Source organism: Mastomys coucha, unplaced genomic scaffold (genome assembly GCF_008632895.1).
Source record: "Mastomys coucha isolate ucsf_1 unplaced genomic scaffold, UCSF_Mcou_1 pScaffold14, whole genome shotgun sequence".
In the NCBI taxonomy this organism is placed as follows: domain Eukaryota; kingdom Metazoa; phylum Chordata; class Mammalia; order Rodentia; family Muridae; genus Mastomys; species Mastomys coucha.
Window position 1 is genome coordinate 17,286,014 of NW_022196896.1, and position 20,372 is coordinate 17,306,385.

At 37.3% G+C, this 20,372-nt stretch overlaps 1 protein-coding gene across 3 annotated transcripts in view; it reads right to left on the reverse strand.

The window, feature by feature from the left end:
- Positions 1–1,445: 1,445 nt before the first annotated feature.
- The window catches only part of Ttpa (alpha tocopherol transfer protein), a 23,608-nt gene continuing 4,681 nt past the window's right edge, over positions 1,446–20,372 (reverse strand). For 2 of the 3 annotated variants that reach the window (XM_031366521.1, XM_031366523.1), the window contains 4 exons: positions 16,378–16,531; positions 10,181–10,374; positions 7,652–7,762; positions 1,446–3,429 (listed from right to left, as the gene is read on the reverse strand). In XM_031366521.1, the coding sequence (XP_031222381.1) occupies positions 3,256–3,429; positions 7,652–7,762; positions 10,181–10,374; positions 16,378–16,531 (633 nt within the window). In that variant the 3' untranslated portion in view covers positions 1,446–3,255. Of the gene's footprint in view, positions 3,430–5,602; positions 5,694–7,651; positions 7,763–10,180; positions 10,375–16,377; positions 16,532–20,372 lie in introns of all 3 variants that reach the window. The other variant, XM_031366522.1, reaches the window with a different exon arrangement.

Below are 20,372 nucleotides of genomic sequence, written 5' to 3' on the forward strand. Positions count from 1 at the left end.
GGATACCAGCTAGCCAAAAAGAGCTGCAGGGGGTAGGCTTTGAGGGTCCAAGCCCACCCATATCAAGCCCATGTCAAGCTCAGTCTTTTTCTCTCAGCCTGATGTCTGTGGATCAGGATGTAGCTCTTAGCTACTTCTTCAGCACCATCCCATTATGATGATAGTGGCTGTCTTCTGAAACTGTAAGCCAATCCTAATTAAATGCTTTACTTTATAAGATTTGATTTGGTCATGTATGGTGTCTCTCTTCATAGCAATAAAACAGTGACTAAGATAATGTTTCTGTTTTTCACAACACAGAATTTAATCCACAGTGTTGTCAAAGCAGAAACTTAAGGCTTGAGAGATGGCTCAGTGTTAAGAGCACTTTCCAGAGATCTATTTAATTCCCAGCAGATGGTGAATCTCAACCAGATGTAACACCAGTCCCAGGGGATCTGGTAACCTCTTCTGGCTTCCCCAAGCACTAGGTATACATGTGGTGCACAGCAGTACATGGATGTAAAACACAATACAAATGAAATAAAAGTCATAATTAAAAAGTAGACAATCTTGATTGACTTGAATAGATAAGAGCAATTAGTCAAGTGTTAAGGATAGGGTGGAAGTAGGAAGATGTGTATCTTGGCTGATCAGTGTTTTCCATCAGTCTTGATGTTATTGGCTTCATTTCTGGTTCCACCTTTGTGACTCTTGAGTTCCTACAGTTTTGCCATCTAACAAAAGTTATATACAGCCTATGTGGAGTGGAATGTTCCAGAAAGTACAGTGTCATTCATTGGCTGGGTTGATTTCTTTCTACAATTTAATTTTTGGTCTGTAATTTTAATATAAGTTAGTGGTAATGATAATGTTTCAAAAGTACCTTAATAAAACTTCCATATGTAAAATCTAGTTTAACAAATATAATCATGATCTGGGTTGGTAGAAAATAGTTCTAAAATTGGATTATCTATCTTTGACTTTGTTTTATGAAATGTTGGAATAGAACCCCTGACTAGGGCATATACATAAAAGGGGCTACAAAGCTGCTTGTGTAAAGCTAAGCTATGCATACTTAAGTTACAACTCTAGGTAAAATAAAATTAAAGTAAAAATCACAGTATGTTACTTAACCAGATAATTTGTGTTTCTTTAATAGATTTTAATTTTTAGGGATATTTTAGTATCCAAGTAAAACTGAACATGAATTCAAAAGATTCCTCAGGTCTGGAACTAGAGGGACTAGAGATTGTGGTGCAGTGCCTGCATTTAATCTAGCAAAAAACCACTGAAGGAAGCAAAGAACAGGAGAAGCCACCTGCACCTAAAACTTAGAACAATGGAATCAACATTCAGACAATGGATAATACGTTTTTGCTACATTTTTTTTCTGAAAGAAAAAGCATTTCTCTTTTTTAAAAAGAATGCCTCCTTTACATTTTAAAAAAATGTAAACACCACTGTTTATGAGAAAGATGTTTATTTTTAACAATAGTAAAGCAAATTATTGTGAAGTTCAGCAGCACATTGAGCACCTATGGAGTCAAGTGTGGTGAGGCCATAAGGAAAATTCCAGTTATTCGCCCAGCACCTTCCAAACAGTTTATTCATGTTGCTTATCAATGTTCTTTTTAGATTGCTTCATTGTAGAAACTTTTGCAAAGCCCCATCATAGAATGTACTTCCATTGATTGACATTTTAAAATTCAGTTTATTGTTAAGCACTACTGTACACATTTAAAACATTAGCCTTAGTTGTAATGTACCATTCCTTCACAGAATCATGGCAAGTGACTTAATAACTATATGTAAATAAAGCGACATCTGAGTTTCCTTCTATGATTAAAAGTTTGATAAGCCAGAGATGTTTTGTTACTGTTTACTTCTTTAACTGCTTTTCTATTATTCTTATTTATATAATTTCAATTTCATAATTTAGTAAAGACTTTTAAGAAAAAGGCAAGATTTTTTAGTAAAATTAAATAGTAAAGGTAGCATCTAGTTGCTAAATCAAAATTAAACACGTTCTCTAAAGAACATCTGCACCTCCTTTCTGTCTTGTCAGAGGTACTTCAAATCATAAGTATCAGTTTATCTGATTAGATTTATTTTCTTATAAAGAAAAACACCCTTGTGCAATGAAAAATATCCTTGTACAAAGATACTCTTGTGTAATTAATGCTGAAATCTAACTTCTTGAACACAAATTCATTAATTCATTAATTCATGCACAAATTCATTAAGTTCTCTACCTTGTGTTCTTTCCAGTTTAAAATAAAATTAATTACAAACATTAAGTACAAACATTGTCAGAAATTGAAGGCTGTGCTGAATATGGGATGAGATTACACATTTCTCGATGAATGAAAGTATTAGAACTGAATTGCACTGTGGTAGAAACAGCACATCCCAGTCATTGACTGTTTAAATTAAACATGAATTGTGGGACTCAGAATATTCTGAGATAATAGCAAATTATCTCAGAATAAAATCAAATTATTTTATTAATAATCTGAAAAGTACTTGGTATAGCTTCTGATGGTTTAAAATGTAAACACCTTTCATTTATGTAGTTAAGTTTTCAAGTATAAAAGTCTATGTATAAGACATATTACCCTACTTCCCTGTCTATAAACCATAATTATATTCTTATTAGAAAATACAAGACAGTATGAGATACCATCAACTGTCCTCAGGAAAATTTCTTCTTTTAAATTACTTTTATCAAACATAGTGATTTCATTGATTACAACATTATAGTATGTAGACTTACATTCAAAGGCTTCTCTTGTGCATTTGCTAAAGTAGGATTTACCTGAGATGAACTATCCTGATTAAGCTGTATTCAGATTACAGTCTGATTTATGAGCTGACAACAACCTTATCTAAGCATAAATATTATTTCACAATCAATTGATACATACAATATTTCTTTCCAATAGATAGCCATCAATCTAGTATTAAACAATATGATCATAACACTTTGTTTAAGATGAAGTTTCCTGAACCATACAAAGATACACTGAAACAACTACCTTAGATATAGCTATGTTTGCTCTTCCAGTGCAAACAAGAATACCTTCTTTCCTAACATTTAATAAATTTAAAAGGAGCGGAGCATTGTAGAAGTTAAAACATTCCCAGAATATCCATGTTGCATGTTTAAAGATCAAGTAAGCATCAATTAGTTTAGAAGGTTTGCTCTTGAGTTTAGTAACCAGATAGGATCTCATCCTTGAATTTTAAATGTGGTCATTCAGAGGAAATAGCTTCTCATTGGATGGTCTCAGAAATGCTGCTGAGATAATCTTCAGACTTCATTATAAAATTTGTCCACTCCTGACAAATATCCTCCATGGAGAACTCCTTACCACCATATTCCAGAGGAAGAATGTCTGGGAAGTGCTGAAGCATGCTTGATTTAAAGTTGTTCCCGTGCAGATGAATCTGAAACAGCCAAAATGTTTTAGACTTCACTATGCTAGAATCATTTCCAATGAAAAACTAACCTCACAGAACAGGATTCACAGGGGCAAGCAGGTAATATAAATACTGCCCCTTTTATTTATTTTTCTGCTCTATAACCCAAGAATGTTACTTATTTTTAGACTATGCTGCTATGAATCATATAATTTTATTGCTTCCTTAAATTTGCATTCTTGTAACTGTATATTTATAAAAAACATGAGAAATGTACTCTCCGATATTAATTGATTGTAAATAGAAGCATGAAGCTTGTACCCACAATTAGGTGCTTGAGGAGTAATTTATATGTTTGGCCCTGTTTCAGGCCCTGGAACAAGGGGCTGAGGTACATTTTACATACCAAAGTAGACCTGGCCACCAGGTTCCCCCAGCATCCCTCAGTCTGTACCTGGCATACTCAACCCCAAAGCCTGATCTTTCCAATCCAGGGGCTGGCTGCCCTTATCCTAGAAGCTCTGTCTTGTATAATCCATACATTTTCTTTCCCCCTTTTCCTCTCTTCCCTTCTCTCCTCTCTGATTTCATGTTCTTTCTCTCTTTCTCTTCCCCTTCTCCTCTTTCTTCCTCCTCATAATAATAAACCAGTCTCTATATATTTTAATCTGGCTTGAATTGACTCATGTCATGTGCAGAGAAGGATCAGAGGACAGAAGCAGTCCTCATGTGGCCAGGAAAGACCTGGCTTCAACTCCTCATGGGTTTCAGCACCATCTATAATTACTGTCAATAGTTTCACCATCAAGAATTTATGACAAGTGTGAGCCCTACACTTTCAGACATTTTAAATTTCAAACAGTGACTGTAGAATGCCAGTAGAGGAGGGATAAACCAAGCCATAGAAATCAAAAGGAGATCTTGCTAGAGTAAGTAAATAAAATAATCTTTGCAATAGCTAATGGTGTAGAAAGAAGAATACAAGGTCCACGAGCTCAGAGATAACACTAGAGAAACCAGAAATGTTAAACACTTAGGGATATTTTTTCTTTAGTAGACAGAATTGACACCTGTACACAGGGAAGGCTGGAGTGGATGTTCTTTACTACCCTGGGAATTTCTTGCTATTCTGTGGAGCCAGCCTGTACCCGAATCCTCCAGACTCCTGGGCCTGTTTCTCAGTCAATATAACTTTCTTACGAAAGACGTCACACATATTTTGAAAAGATGTTTGGTTTTGCTATTATGCTTATTACAAATCCTTTCTCCCTAGACCCTTATCCTTAGCACCATTTCTCAGTCAACTGAACCATTTTATGGAAGAGGTCATAAGTTAGAGGTGCTTTGCAAAAGAGATGTACTTTGCAAAGAAGTTTCAATGTAGCTGTGCCTAAAACTTTGTTGTGAAAATTGACAAAAGGAAACTCTTTTTTACTGCGTTTAAATATGTAAAAGACAATCGTTAAATGAGAAACTATGTGTGCTAGGAATGAGGGTTGGGAATAGAGTGATGGCTTCCTGGACTTGAGTTAGTTCTAAACACCCGTAAGGTCTTCTGACCGTATCAGGCACCTCAGGCACACATACACACACATTAATAAATAAATAAATCTTTTTAAAGGGAAAAGAACTTAGGAATGATGAATCTATGTATAAGAACCTCAGCTGCCAACCCCTGACCCTTGACTCTTTTAGACTAAGATGCTGTCAGTTAGCTGGGAAGAAACTCTATTTTTCTCAGAAATGGAGAAATATGGAAATGTATAGCGTTGTCCAAAAGCTAAGAAGGAAAAGTGCCTGCGTTTGTTTACTCATTCTGGCTTGTCTGCTGGGAATGAACTTGCACTGGCCTGCCTCATCTCACTTAGCATCTCAGTTTCTAGCGTTTTTCTATTTTTTGGTTCATATTCTCCCTTTTCTTAGATCCAGTTACTCTCACATTTGGTTTTAATTGTTCAGAGTATAACCCAAACTAGATATACTTCTTTTTAGAACTTTAAGAGTTAGTCAGATAGTATCCAGAGTTACTAAGTTACACTAGAGGGAAAACAAAATGGCTTATAGAAAACACTAGAATGCAAAATAGCCAGAAGTGGCCAGTTTCATTAGAGCTAACAATTTAGGGATGGTTTTCCTTAAATACAGACAGAAATTGGTGTGGAGAGAGATGAGTGCTTTTCCAGAGTTCAGATCCCAGCACCTGCATCAGTCGGCTCCCAACCACATGTAGCTCTAACTCCAGGAGATGTGACACTCTCTTCTGGCTTTGAAGGGCATCTGCACTCATAGGCCTACAGCTCCAAACAGACATCCATATAAACATAGAACAAAAATTTTTTAAAGACAGAAATACCCACTGGGAGTCACAAATAGCAAGAATCTATGAAAGAAGGAAAGGAACTGGTTAGAAAGAAATTGTTCTGTGGAAATGGAGGAAAAATAAAGGGGGGATGAGAAAATTCATTAGATACATGCTTGAAATTGTCAAAGAATAAAAAAAGAAATTTAAGGAAAATAAAGAGAAATACCAACTGTATCACTTAATGAGTTAAGAGTTTCTCTAAGATCATAATATTCTGACCAGGAATAAAATGTTATGCTTTCTTAAGATGGAAGAATAGTTTCTAAACATCCAAGTATCTCATTATAATCAATGCATTCACTACTTGTATTTTTGAGGTTGAAATCACAAAATTCCTCCAAAACTATTTGCAGCTCCAGAGCAGCTGTGCATCCCACAGTTGCTTTGAAAGCCGAGATAGGAGCATCACTTGAACCTAGAAACCAGAGACAACATGAGCAATGAAACAGCACCCTAAGGGAAAGCTGTGTGTTCCTCTACGGACTAGTGCAGGGAAGCAGATGCTGCTCCAGAGAGCAAGTTTTTGTCAGCCTTTCAAAAATTCTAAACAGGGGCTGGAGAGATGGCTCAGCGGGTAAGAGCACCAAGTGCTCTTCTGAAGGTCCTAAGTTCAAATCCCAGCAACCACATGGTGGCTCACAACGATCCGTAATGAGATCTGATGCCCTCTTCTGGTGCATATGAAGATAGCTACAGTGCACTTAGATATAATAATAAATAAATCTTCAAAAAAATTCTAAACAAAATCTGAACTAAAAAATTCTACATGAGCTAGGTGGTGGTGGCACATGCCTTTAGATCCAGTTACTCCCACATTTGGTTTTAATTGTTCTGAGTATAACCCAAACTACATATACTTCTTTTTAGAACTTTAAGAGTTAGTCAGATAGTATCCAGAGTTACTCAGAAGGGAGAGGCATACAGAACTCTGTGAGTTTGAGGCCAGCTTGGTCTACAGAGAGAGTCCAGGACAGCCAGGGCTACACAGAGAAACTGTCTCAGGGCAAAAACAGAGAGGAGAGGGGAAGAGAGGGGAGGGGAAGGAAAGAGAGAAGAGAAGAGGAGAGGAGAGGAGAGGAGAGGAGAGAAGAGAAAAGAGAAGAAAGAGAAGAACTCTACATGGACATCAATTCCTTTGCCTCACCTGCAAGACATTAAATTATATACCCCGAGTATGATGGGTTTCAGTTACATGTTAAGTTAATAGCTAAGACAGTCTGTGTTCTTACTTGTATAATTAACCCATCCATATAAGTTAGAAATCAAAGCAAGATTAAAAACAAACAACAAAGCCTTTGGCATAAACTCTGCCCTCACTTACCATCAGTAGATCATTTGTCAGTCACCATGCTTCTGTGTATACTGACAAAATACATTATTGTACAACTATAATTTATGTTCTGATTCTCCTCTTTTCAAAGAAAAAGTAGCATACCGATAACACTGATCTGCCTTGGCATGCATTTCTCCTTTAAAACATATTCTGCAGCCCTGTGTGGATTTGTCATAGTTTTTTCACCACCCTTTTCACAATGAATGCTTGATAGTTTTAATGATTTTCAGTACATATGGCTTTGTTGGTATACAGCTATATCTGTCTTATGAATTTCCAGAAAATGCTGACATAGTTTGTCATAATTATTACTGTACTGCCCTCTAGAGGGAACATACTTTACACTCCAGTGATACATGAGAGTCGGTTTCCTAAGAGTCTCGCAGCCAGTAATGCTAGATTTTTCAAAAGTAAAGGTAAATTCTAATTTATAAGAGTAGTATTTACAATATTGGTTCAATGGTTTAGAGCCAAGGAACATGGGGATATAGTAAAAATGTCCTTAAATAGAAAGAAGTAAGATGCAATTAATCACTTGAATATATTTTACTCACCCGGTCCTTAATCTTTTCAGTCAGAAATGGTTTAATCATGGAAAAGACAGCATGGAAAATGGCTGGCTCATTTATCAAATGGATCCCACGAACTTTCAATGGAAAGGAATCCTTTTGAAAGGAAAAAATAATAAAAACCTTAACAACACAACATAAATACTGCAGTTACACTCCTAAAGACAAGTCTCTTCTAGGAACACATAAATTTATGGTAAGGGTCTAAAAGATGGCTCCTTGGGCAATGTACTTGATGCATAAGCAGGAAGACCTGAGCTCAGACCACCCATACACAGCCATTATGACTGTGTCTGTCCGCAGAGCAGAGGAGCAGAGGGAGTCAGATCCCACTCTACCCAGCCTAGTGAGCTCTAGATTCAATTCAAGGCCCTTTTTCAAAATATAAGATGGTGAACCATAAAAGACACCACACATTAACCTCTGTCCTCCAATGCATTTGGGTGAACATGCATGTGCGCACATGCACACACACAGCATAATCTAAAGTATGACTTAATTTTCAAAATGTTTTATTCCATCAACACAAAAACCTGGTTTGTATATCGTCAGTGCACTAAGAAAAGATCTGTAGAAAGTTAGTTTTTTCCACCTCTTATATTAGGCCAAGTATTTTAAGAGTCATCCCTCCACTTTCAGCAAGTATACATACATACATACATATATATATAATGTGTGTTGTACAAATTATAGTTGTACAATAATGTATTTTGTCAGTATACACAGAAGTGTGGTGACTGACAAATGATCTACTGATGGTGAGGGCAGAGTTTATACCAAAGGCTTTGTTGTTTTATGTATATATATATATATATATATATATATATATATATATATATACACACACACACACACACACATACACACACGTGTATATTTACATATATATATATATATATATATGTATATACACACACACACACACACACAAACACATAAAGTGTCTCCTAAGTAAACAATGACAATTGGGGACATTTTGATTTAGTAATTTTTTCCAAAAAAAAAATTTTTAGAGAAAAGTTTAAACATCTATGAAAATTAAAAGAATATAACAATAGGCACACACTTTTTAAATGTTGACTTTGGTATATATCTTTATATCTTTAGTATCAAAGTCCTATGGACTACCTAAAATGTTAAGACCAGAAAGAAAAATAGATTCATCAATAGTTTCCTTATCCAAACGTTCAATCACTATTGTTAATGAAGACTGTTTTCTTCTTTTATGAGGAATTTCCCATCTTGCCATTTAGAGATGAATTATTAGTTTCTTTTTACAGATTCTATATATAATTTTATTTAAACTTAATTGCCAACACGCTCTGTAATCATCTTCTATCCTTTTCTGTCCTATTGTTGCAAGATGATTTGTGGAGAACATTGTGACTTTTAACATTGTTGAGATGGTCCATCAAATATGTCATTGTTTAAGTGATCACTTTCCTATTTCTGTACAAGCTGTATGTAATTTTCTTCTATTAGAAGCTATACTGCAGGCACCTGTCTGTATAGGAAGAGAGGTGACTGTAGAACAGCTTTTACCTTCAGCTGACCTAACTAGGATCCTTCAATCACTGCTGCTTTGAAATAGTCATTGAATGCCATGACCCACGATGACCATTTAATACAAAATCATTTGAAAGACTTAGGAAAGTAGCTAGAATACAGTAAACTATTACTATTACAATGCACAAAGTTCTTACTATATTTATGATTATCCTTTGTCTAGGTCCCAGAAGTAGGATTACTAGATTAAAGATAATGGCTATTTTTAAAGACTTTGGGGTTTAGAAAGATGGCTTGGTTAGTCATTTGCTTGCTCTGCAAACACTAGTACTTGGGATTGATCCTCAGACTCATGAGGTGGAGGAAGCTAAGCATGTTGGTATATGCTTATAATCCTAGCACTGGGGTGATGAGGACAGGCCCCTAGAGTTCATTGGGGCCAGTATAGCTTAACCAGTGAAGGCCAATGAGAGATTGTGTCTCAAAATAGAGTAAGTGGTACTTCAGGAATAACTCTAAGGTTGTTCTCTGGCTTCCGTACATACATTTACACATGTGTAGCCACACACACAAGAACATAGTTACATTTACAAAGACTTGATTTCTGAAAAAAAGAATATCAATTTATAGCTGGCAAGACATGTGACATCTTATTGTATCATTTTTATTGTCACTGTTGTTATAACATTAGTTCTCATGTAGCCCAGACTGGCTTCCTGATCTTCCTGCTTGCTCCAGCCAAATTCTGGGATTACAGATGTGTTCTACCATGTCTGGTTTGACAAAAATAAAACAAAATCATTTTATTATTGAAATATATAAATTCTGTGATTATTTATGTTGATATACTTATTTTTGAAGTTTGTTATATTTTTAATATAGTAATTATATTTGCTGTTAATATTGTTCAAATGTGTATTTATCATTTCTAATGTTTAAGTTTCTAGAAGTGTACAAACACAGACACTATTATATAGTTTTCACTTAACAGTTGAGATATATACTCACTGTAAGTACAGCAGCAATCTTCTTGGCTACAGATGGGGTAATTTGGAAAGCATGAGAAATCTGCCAGCCTTCCAGGTCAAATATAGCCTTAACTCCATTCCGTTGAGTTTCCACCTCCTGTACAATGAGCTCTGATGTGATCAGACTTACTCGAAAAACATCATAGGCTGTAAACACTTTTGGGTCCCAGTATGCTACAACAAATAAATAAAAACACATCACATCTTAGGATGAAGAATCCTTTACATCCTTGGATGAAGAATCAGAGATATTCTTTAAGGTAACCGATTATTTTAAAGCCTAAACGATGCTTAAAAATAAAATCATGAACAAAGGATCATAAATTAAGTAATACATTGAATTGAGACCCAAATATTTGCCTACTTCTTCCTCCTTCCTTAAATTTCTGGAAATTAATAGATTTTTAAGAGTAGGGATAGGGATGAATGCAGATCAAATTTGATAAATGAAGTTACATCGTCACTTCAAGAGAAGGCTGTACCTAGAAATGGGAATGTTTAGTGCTGCTGATTGTGCTTCAGGTTCAGAAATAGAAAAGTGTAAGCCTGGGTTTCAATCAGCAGCAAGTATCATAATAACTTGCAGTTTGGATATGACGTATACCCTCAAGGTCATGTGCTGCAGGCTTGGTTTCTCATGTATCAATGTTCATCGATCGTGCTTTCTGGAGGGAACTAGCTCATGAGAGCTCTAAGCTTATCAATGGATTAAGCTATATATGGATTCCTAACTTGGCAGACTGTTGTATGTTGGAACTACGGCCTGGTTGGAGGAAGTGGGTCATTAGGGATGTATACTTGAAGAGGGCATTTTGTTTCTTGTTCTTACTTGTTGCCTCCTGAACACCATAATCTTATAAGCTTCCTCCATCCTGCTCTCCCTGTTATGATCTGTTGCCTATAGTAATAAATTCAACCAATGATGGGCTCGGATCTGTGGAACTAATCTTTCCTCCTTCTGTATTGACTTCCTCGGGAACTCAGTCACAGTAATAGACAAATGACTAACACAGCAACCAACAAGGTTTCAAAGGGAAGGGCCTGTGGAGCAGATAGACAAGCTCATCACATGCCAGATCTCCGTGACCAGCAGTACAGAGCAGTCATGTCCCTACAAGCTTGAGCAGGAAGCTGGTCTTGGGAATGCAGCTGTACATGTCCAGAGAATACAGAGGTCCTATGGTAAGAGGAGAAATTGATATTCTTGTCCACACAGCCTGACCCTCCCCACCATTCATAAGACAGGCCGTGGCAGGCAGAAATGATAATAGTAATGGACAGGCAAGCAAGTAGTCTTTAAAAATAATCCACATTTATTAAAAATTGCTGTATAATACACACACAAGGAAAAAAGGAACCAAACTCCATAGGCAAAGCAAGAAAAGTAAGGAAAACAGTTAAGAGAGAAAACTGAATTAAAAGAAGCAATATTTTCAACAGATGTAAGACAAGGAGATTGGAAGCTACTTGTAAGGATAGGGACAGAAAGGTAGTTCAGTGGGTAAAGACTCTCGCTTCCAAGCCTGACCACATGAGCTCAATACGAAGAACCAGCATGGTAGAAGCACTTGGAAGGTAGAAACTGGAGAATGAGGAATTCCAGGGCATCTTCAGCTACACAGTGAGTTCAAAGCAAGCCTGTGCTCTATGAGCTCCTGTCAAAAGAAGGGAGGAAGGGAAGAAGAGAGGGAAGGAGGAAGGGAGGGGAAAAGAATAAAAGGATGAAAATGATTAATAACTAAGAAATCATAAAAGCTCAAAAAATGAATGATCCCTTCTTAGGCCTCCAAGTAAGTGGGAGGTGTTATTTACTGAGTAGTCTTTAGGGGTATAAAGAGCATTTATACACATAGTGACCAAGTGACTGCCAGCTGGATGCAGGTAGAACAGAGAACCAGTTGTACTGATCTGAATCTCTAAAGAGTAAAACATAGTAAAGACACAATTCTGGTAGTTATTCATGTTTACATGGCACCTCTGATAGGGACTGTCTAGGATAGATCTGCTTTTCTCTGTTATATGAGATGTAATGATACATAAGAGAAGCTTATGGGCTGGAGACTTGGCTCACCAGTTAAGACTGTTCTGTTTCTTGCAGAGGAGCTGAAGTTCATCCTCAGCACCCATATTGCTCACAAGTTGCTCACAACCTTTGGCAGCTCAGCTCTAGGGGAGCCCATACTGTCTCTGGCTTCTATGGATATCTTCACTCGTGTACATATACCCCTTTGCTAATGCACTTTTTTTTTTTAGTTCTTTTAATTTTTAAAAACAAGATATATATGAAATGAAGGCTGAGGCCAGTGTCCTGTCTGATTCCAAAACTTAAAAGCAGATGAAAAGGGGTAATTTCTGTGGTTAAAAAAAAAAAAAGAAAGAAAAGAAAAGAAAAAAAAAGAAAGCTCTAGAAAAATATTCTCTGTGAAGTATTCCTCACAGAGATTGGTTGAAGGAAAAATTCCTGGAATACATGGCAACAAAGACATAGAACACTGGAGTTCTCGAGATAGAAGTACTGGCTCACTACTGAAGCGAAATAGACCTTGGCTTGTTTATCAGATTTGCTGCGAAGAGAGCTGCTCGCCCTAGTTGCCTAAGGTCCTTTCAGTAGAGCTGGCGTGAAGTCAGAGCAGGACACAGATGAGAATCTTGACAGTATGGTGGGAGAGCTGCAGGAACACACAAGTCTGGTTGAGAACAGAAAAGGAGGGACTGGGAGTGGCCGGCCAGGTGGAGGCTGGCGTGGGACCGAGGAGGAGTGTTTGTTTTCAGAGGCTGAAACTTAACAGTTCTAAATGTTGTTATTATCCAGCCTTGAGGAAAAAAATAAAGATGTAGAAAGGGAAAGGGTGGCGGTGGGGTTTGTAGAAAGTCATGGTGGGATTTCCCTTTGCTTTACACCAACTCAGATTCTTGGTAAGAGTATTGGAATTATGAATCCAGTCCAGAAATGGGACACTACTCCATCTGAATGCTACAATGATGAAATATGAGCTCAACAAAGGAAATTTCCAGATCACAAAATAGTTCCTGAGTAATTACTGAGCCAACTCACTTGTCTGACCTGTTTGGCCCTCTATTCACTAAGAGTCAATATAAATTAAAAGTTCAGTTTCAGAAACTCTCAATAGTTCTGTGTAGGCTAGTGACTACTGTAGAACAGGATCATTACAGAAGGTTATTGCACAGTATTGTCTGACTAAGCAAACCCAATAAAGACATGAGAAATTAGAATTTTCATTTCTTCCTTAACATCTACCTAGAATTTTTTATTCTTTGTGTGCCAGATAATGTCCTTGTTATATTATATGTGTATTATGCACTATATAAAACAAGATGTAATTCTCACAGCAACTCTGTGTTACAGATACATACATACATACACACACACACATATATATCAATATCAGATTTCAATAAAATGAACATACTCCATAGCTTCAATTCATAATAACTCAAGTGCGATTAATACTGAATCTTCATTGTTAACTATAGTAGTTGGTCTCAAAGGCCTCACGTTACATCCTCTGTCATAGGGTCAATAAAGGTCCATATATCATAGCAAGAGCTCTGTATTTTCTCACTGCTTTTACTGTACTGAAATGGTACAGAGTGGAGATGGCTGCAGTCAGTAGGCTTCTGTGAAGACAGTCTATCGCAGATCCAGCTACATCATTAAAAGTTTACTCTGTCTTTTTATTTTATTCATAAAATTCTATTTCTTTTTCTCATTCTAGAATAACATAGCACACAGGAGACTTGCAACCTACCTTTCTGTTGTGACCTTCCTTACTCCCTACCTGTCTTTGATGTTAAATATCTTTGAATTAAACAACTCATCAATCTCCCCCAGTCCCCAGGCCCTCCTCTGTGTGTGTGTGTGTGTGTGTGTGTGTGTGTGTGTGTGTGTGTGTGTCTCAGAGGTCAACTATAGGTGTCTTTATCATCTATACCTTATTTTTTGATCCTGGAGCTCACTGGCTTAGCTAGCCTGGTAGGCCAACAAGCCCTAGGGATCTACCATTCCCCATCATTAGGATTACAGACAAGCATTGGAGCATGTACTAGCTTTTTACAAGACTTCTGGGGATCTGAGCTTGGTTCTTTGTGCTTAATAGCAGCTTTTTACCAGCTGAGCTTCTAAATAACAAATGTTTAAATAACTATATTCCCAGAGGCCCAGACTATACAATGGACCTGTTAGTTTGCTGCTAAGGTATTTGTGATTAAAAGACCACATTGGCTTTCTTACTATAAAAGTGTTGTTTTATTGACTTTCTTGCTATAAGAATGTCATTCTCATTTATTTTGTCTTCATCTCTATACTAAATACAAAACAAGCAATAACTACCCAGCCAGTTATTCCAAAGCCAAGACACTTTAAAAAGCTGAGGGAGGTAAGCAGAAAGAAATAAAACATTTATATGTTTCAGTTTTATGCTCTTGGAACTTAAGCACGATTGTCACATAAAATATAAGCACCACTTAAAGGTGAATTTCAGATAAATTGGGTGTAAGATTTACCATAAGTATGTCCCAAGCATAATAAAAACTTCTTTGTGGTTTATCTGAAATTTGAATTCAACTGGTAACCCTAAGTTTTTATAATACATTGGTTTCTTTGTTAATTTAAACATATATTCTGGCCAGCCCAGCACCAAGGAGCTTCTTTTGACATGGGTGGAACAGAAAGAGAGAAAGGCCACACTGAGTGCTCTGTGGCTGAGGGCTTCATGGTCAGTTCTTTTTGATTTGAGATACACAAACACACACACACACACACACACACACACACACACACACACACACACCACGGGCAAGAAATCCAGAATCCAGTCATACGTACTCACCTAATACTTTCAAAGTTTAAAAATAGCATCTCCTTAACAAAGCACAAAGCAGCTGAGGTAAAGGCAGAGCTCTTATGCAGAAGTAAGCAGTGAACATTAATAAACATTTTAAATCTTTAAAGAAGAAGAAATTAGCTGTGCATGGTGGCACATGCCTATGATTGCACTAATCAAGAGCTGGGGCAGAGTGAACCCTGAGCCCAGAAGTTCAAAGCTACTTGAGCTGGAAGTTAAAAGTCCTTATGATCAGTATTTTGAGGCTCCATGGAGAGAGACAAAATAAAGGCAGACAGATAATGGTAAATATAATTGGAAGGAACTCTGTCACTGTAATAATGATTAACTGTGTCATTCAATTGGACTGAGACAGTGCTGGGAAAATAATATTCTCTTCTTTCACCTGGAAGGTTTTAGTTTTTGGTTGGGTTGGTTTTGTTGTTGTTGTTTGTTTTTTCCATTGCAGCATTGCAACACCTTCACTGATTATTTGGGAATTTTTCATCATGCATCCTGTTCACACTCACCTCTCAGTCCACCTGGATCACTTCTCATCAGTGTGACACCCCTCCCAAAGGAAAAAAAGGAAAAGGAGGAGGAGGAGGAAGAGGAGGAAGAGGAGGAGGAAAGCAGAAGCAGCAGCAACAGCCACTGCCATATTAATGTCTATGGCCATGAATGCCTATGGTCTACCCTGTCACGTGGAAGTCCTAACCACACAGATCACCAGTCGTGGATCTTAATGTTTATATCTTTTCCAAGTTCACATGCCTTCAAGTCTTACTCTGTGTGCACCCATGCCCAACACAGATACACATAGAAGTGCATGCCATGGCACACATGTAGAAATCAGAGGTTAATTTCTGAGAGTGGTTAATCCCTTTTGTTATGGGTTCCAAAGTTTGAACTCAAACCATCAGACTTTTTAGCAGGTACTTTTATATGTTGAGCATCTTAATAGTGTAGTCCATGGTTCTAGGAAGTAGATTTGGGAAGGTCATTAGGTTGTAAGTGTAGAATCCTCATGGTGGGATTACTGTCATTTTAAGAGGCTCCAAGGGCCTTAAGTATAGTGCTTATGCTATGTGAGGTCAGGATGAGAAATCTCTGTACCCTCATCAGAACAAAATAGCTGGTACTTCTCTGTTGGACTTCACAGCCTCCAGCAGTAAGAACTGAATTTCAATGTTTCTATTCAACCAGTGTAAGGGACTGTGCTATAGCAGCATGATAGATTAGACATTGACCAAAAGAAATGCTGGAACACCTAGTAATGAGTGCAGACGTGAAGACAGAATGAGCAGGAGAAGACTCGCTGCTTGCAACTCACCAATTCTGTAAATGAGAACTCTACTGCCAGTAGGATCCCTGGACCTGAGCACTCCATGGTAGCCAGCCTTCAGAAGTCCAAGGATACTTCTAGGGTGCAGATCTGCACTTAATTCTGGACATTCTGCTCGCCATTTATAATAGTTTTTCATTAACTGAAAAATAAAATTAAATATCTCCATAAATGATGGACATGCTAAGCATTTTGTAACACGGTTAAAAAGACGATGTGTGTGAACCTTGTCATCTATCGGCGTCAGCATCTGGAGGAGGTTTTTAGTTGTAAAAGCCAAAGTTCCTTTCATGAAGGAGTTGAGATCCTTATCTGACTTGAGATAAGAGTTGATCCTGAATCCAAGGCTCAGACATTTTTCATTACCATGTGATATAGTCTCCTAAAATAGTTACCAACTAGTCTGGACCTTCTGATGTATACCCTGACTGAGGGAGGTGGAATTGGCTTTGGATGTGAACTGACCTTACACCTTGCTTGGACAAATAATGTGATTGTGGGAATAACACTACACTAGACTTGACTTGAAAAGTCTAGTGCCTTCTGAGTTTGCTTTCTGTGATCCAAACATATGTAAGATTACTGGAAGGTAACAGTGTATATGGAGAGAAGCCCAGGAGATTAAGAGGCCATCCTTAACACTCTAACTTAAGTCAAGTTCCCACTGGATACCATGCATTTCCCCCTCATGCTTGCTTTTGCTGAGCCTCAGCTAAGCTAGAGAGCACAGGCAAATGTAGAGTTGTGCTGTAGATCACAAAGCTTAAGGGATACTTCCTACTTATCAGCAGGAGTACTACCCCTAGTACTTTATAAGCAAGTCAATCAAATGAATTAAAAGCCAAGAAATCGTGTAAATAAACAATACATCTTGGTAAAATATGGTGTAGAGGAATCCCATTGTCCCCAGCTCCATAGAAGTTCCACCACTCAACAAAATTACTATCATTTAATTTTCTTTGTGACTTTTTTTTATCTCAAAGGATAGTGTGTGTGAAATTCACTCTTCATTGAGTTAGACTCTTAATATAGTGAAGGTTCATCAAAGCAACTTCATACTTGAAATTCATTCTTATAAACATAGTAACTGTAGCCATAAAACTGTAATAATTTAGAGGAGACCCTACAAATAGCTTGTGCAGAGAATGAATTGTGAGCTATGGAAGAAGTCCCTGGCTAGAACTGGTTAGGAGAAGAGCCAATTGGACTCTGAGAGAGATGTCACCATGGAGTCCTCTAGGACATAGCCTCTGTAAACCTCCTTTTTCTTTCTCTCCCCCTCCACCTATTCTCATGTTGTCATCTTTCTTTTAGTCGATCTTTCTCATCTCTGCATCTAATAAAGTCTCCTTAGTTTAAAAAAAGAGAGACTTACAAGTGCAGCAAAGTAAAAAGAAAGTCAGTCAATTTGCCAGCAAAAATAATTGGTGACCTAAATAGACATTTCCAAAGGCAGCAAGAACAAGAGGCTCATTGTCGTTCTGATACACCCATTCTGTCCCATACTATGAATTTTCCTTCTTCCTCCTGTCCTAGATGTCATTGGAATCTGTGTCAATAACATTTTATGATGCTCGCTTTCTTTTTTGACAGTTTCTTCAGATAAAAGCAAGCCTTTAAATCCTGATGAAGTGTAAATGTTGGAAGTAGATTCTTGGTGACTTTATAGAATATTGGTTTTATTGTCCTGGGAATGTTAAAGAGTGTTACAGTATAGAAGATCATTGAGCTAAAGGAGGCAGCAGTCAACATGTCTCTGTAGACTGAGGGCGCTTGGGAGATAGAAACACATTGAGTGAAAGAAAAGATCAATGCATGAACCCATGGGCTGTTGCCACACTTGAAAAAAATCACTTCTGTAAATATGAACAATTGTTGTCATGCATCTTGGCACTTAAATCTCCCAAAGGTTCAAAATCCAAATCTTTGCTCATTTATTCTACGCTGATAAACAAATTTACAAATCCAATTGACGTAAGTGCTAACGGCAAAAATAAATTGTTCCTAAGCAGTTCTCAAGCCAAACTCAAGTTCAGAACAATAACCAAACTAGCTACAAATGAATATTTGTTACTGATGGCTGCCTATTTCAGTTAAAAATTGGAAATTTCTACTTAGAATTTCTACTCAGTTCCTTCTTACATTTTCCAATGTGTTTTCAGACCATCACCACCACCACAATAAAACATATTTGTGCCACTTTTATACAGTACAATAACACCAATTATGCTTATCCACTAAGCAGTGTAAAGATTGAAATTTATATGTGCTATGATAAATTTCACAAAAAGAAGCTACAGTTTGATAATAATTGTCAGGAAGGGGCCATAGAATTTTAAAAGCTTTGAAGTATAGATAGAAACCATAAAGTACTGAAACACTATATATGTGTTGGGCTATTTTGTTGCTAATAGTATAATAACATAAATGACACAAATTATAAAGAGATGAAGTCTATCTAGCCCAAGGTCTAGTAGACCACTTATGCTATTGGCATACCTTCTAGCTAGGAGAGTCCTCAGAAAACACCTGCATTATATGGCAAGTGTGTGTCAGTGTGTGTGTGTGTGTGTGTGTGTGTGTGTGTCCCCTCTTCTCTTATAAAAACTATCAGTCAGTATTCCATCATGAATGTTCCACACTGACTAATTCTTCCCAGAAAGCTCCCTCCACACAGTGGTTGGATTACATTTCTGTCCTTTTTCTGGTGATGGTAGGAGGTTCAAAATAGGATTTTAATGTGTAGACCTGGCTGTCCTGTAACTCACTCTATATATCAGGCTAGCCTTGAACTCACAGAGATCTACCTGCCTCTGCCTCCCCAGTGCTGGGATTAAATGTGTGTGCTACCACCTGGCTTTTCATTTCTGTCCTATTAATACTTCACTATACAAACTGAACTTCAATATAAGTCTTGAGAGAACAAGCTATATGCAAACCATCACAGCTTAATACAAAAATGTAAGGAACTAGACAGTTTGCTTGTTGAGCAGATGGTGGCTATTTTTCATGCGCACTCTTCTGACCTGAAGGAGCCAGTATTGTCTTCCAGAAGCACAGGCTCTCCTGAGCTTCAACCAATTTCAAATCCCTATACTACAGCTTAACAGCGATGTGAGTACTGAGAACGCCATATCTCAATTCCTTGAAAAAAAAAAAAAAAGACAGTCTATACAAACAGTTCAACAAAGTGCCTGTCATTGCATAAGCATAAATTGGTATTAAGACTAGAAAATATTAATTTATCATATGCTCAAAAGCCAGAATAATGAGAAATTCCTTTATAACTGGGGGACTTGCCAGAGTTTCTTCCTACAAAGCTATGGCTCACATACCATGAGTTTGTGCCAAGTACCACTGAGAAGAAATAAAAAGAAAGTTGCACAGTTTGCCCTTTCCCCTTTCCTTTCCCGTTGGCAGACAAGTCAGAGAGGTCACAAACAGAAACTTGGGTTCTGTCCAATGGACACAGTCATACTAGGCAATCCATCAAGGGTCTGTGCAATGAACACCATTCAGCAAAAGAATGAAAACAGGAAATGCGCACACTCTCACAGAGGCCACAGTTTCTATATCTTCATCTGCTTAGTCCCAACTGTTTTAAAAGGGCAGCTAAGACCAACAACTCATAGATTTCATCATGAGCATCTCTATGGATTTTTAAGGACTCATTTAAACCTCAGGGACTGCATTTTCATATCCAGTAGCTGGAAAGTGCACACTTGTGCACACATTGATTACAGTGTTCAGACACTTCATACCCACCATATATACAGAAAGAAGTGATGCTGCAGTTATTTATTCCCTTACAACAGAATAATATCAACAAATTGAAATCAACATTTAAAAAGACAGCCAACCCATTTCTAAAGAAAATTTTGTATAAAAGTATTTCTAAAAGGGCCGGGGATGTAGCTTAGGCATAGAGTACTGGCCTACTTGGCTCTGGGTTCAATCTCCAGCTCAGAAAAAAAGGAAGGGAG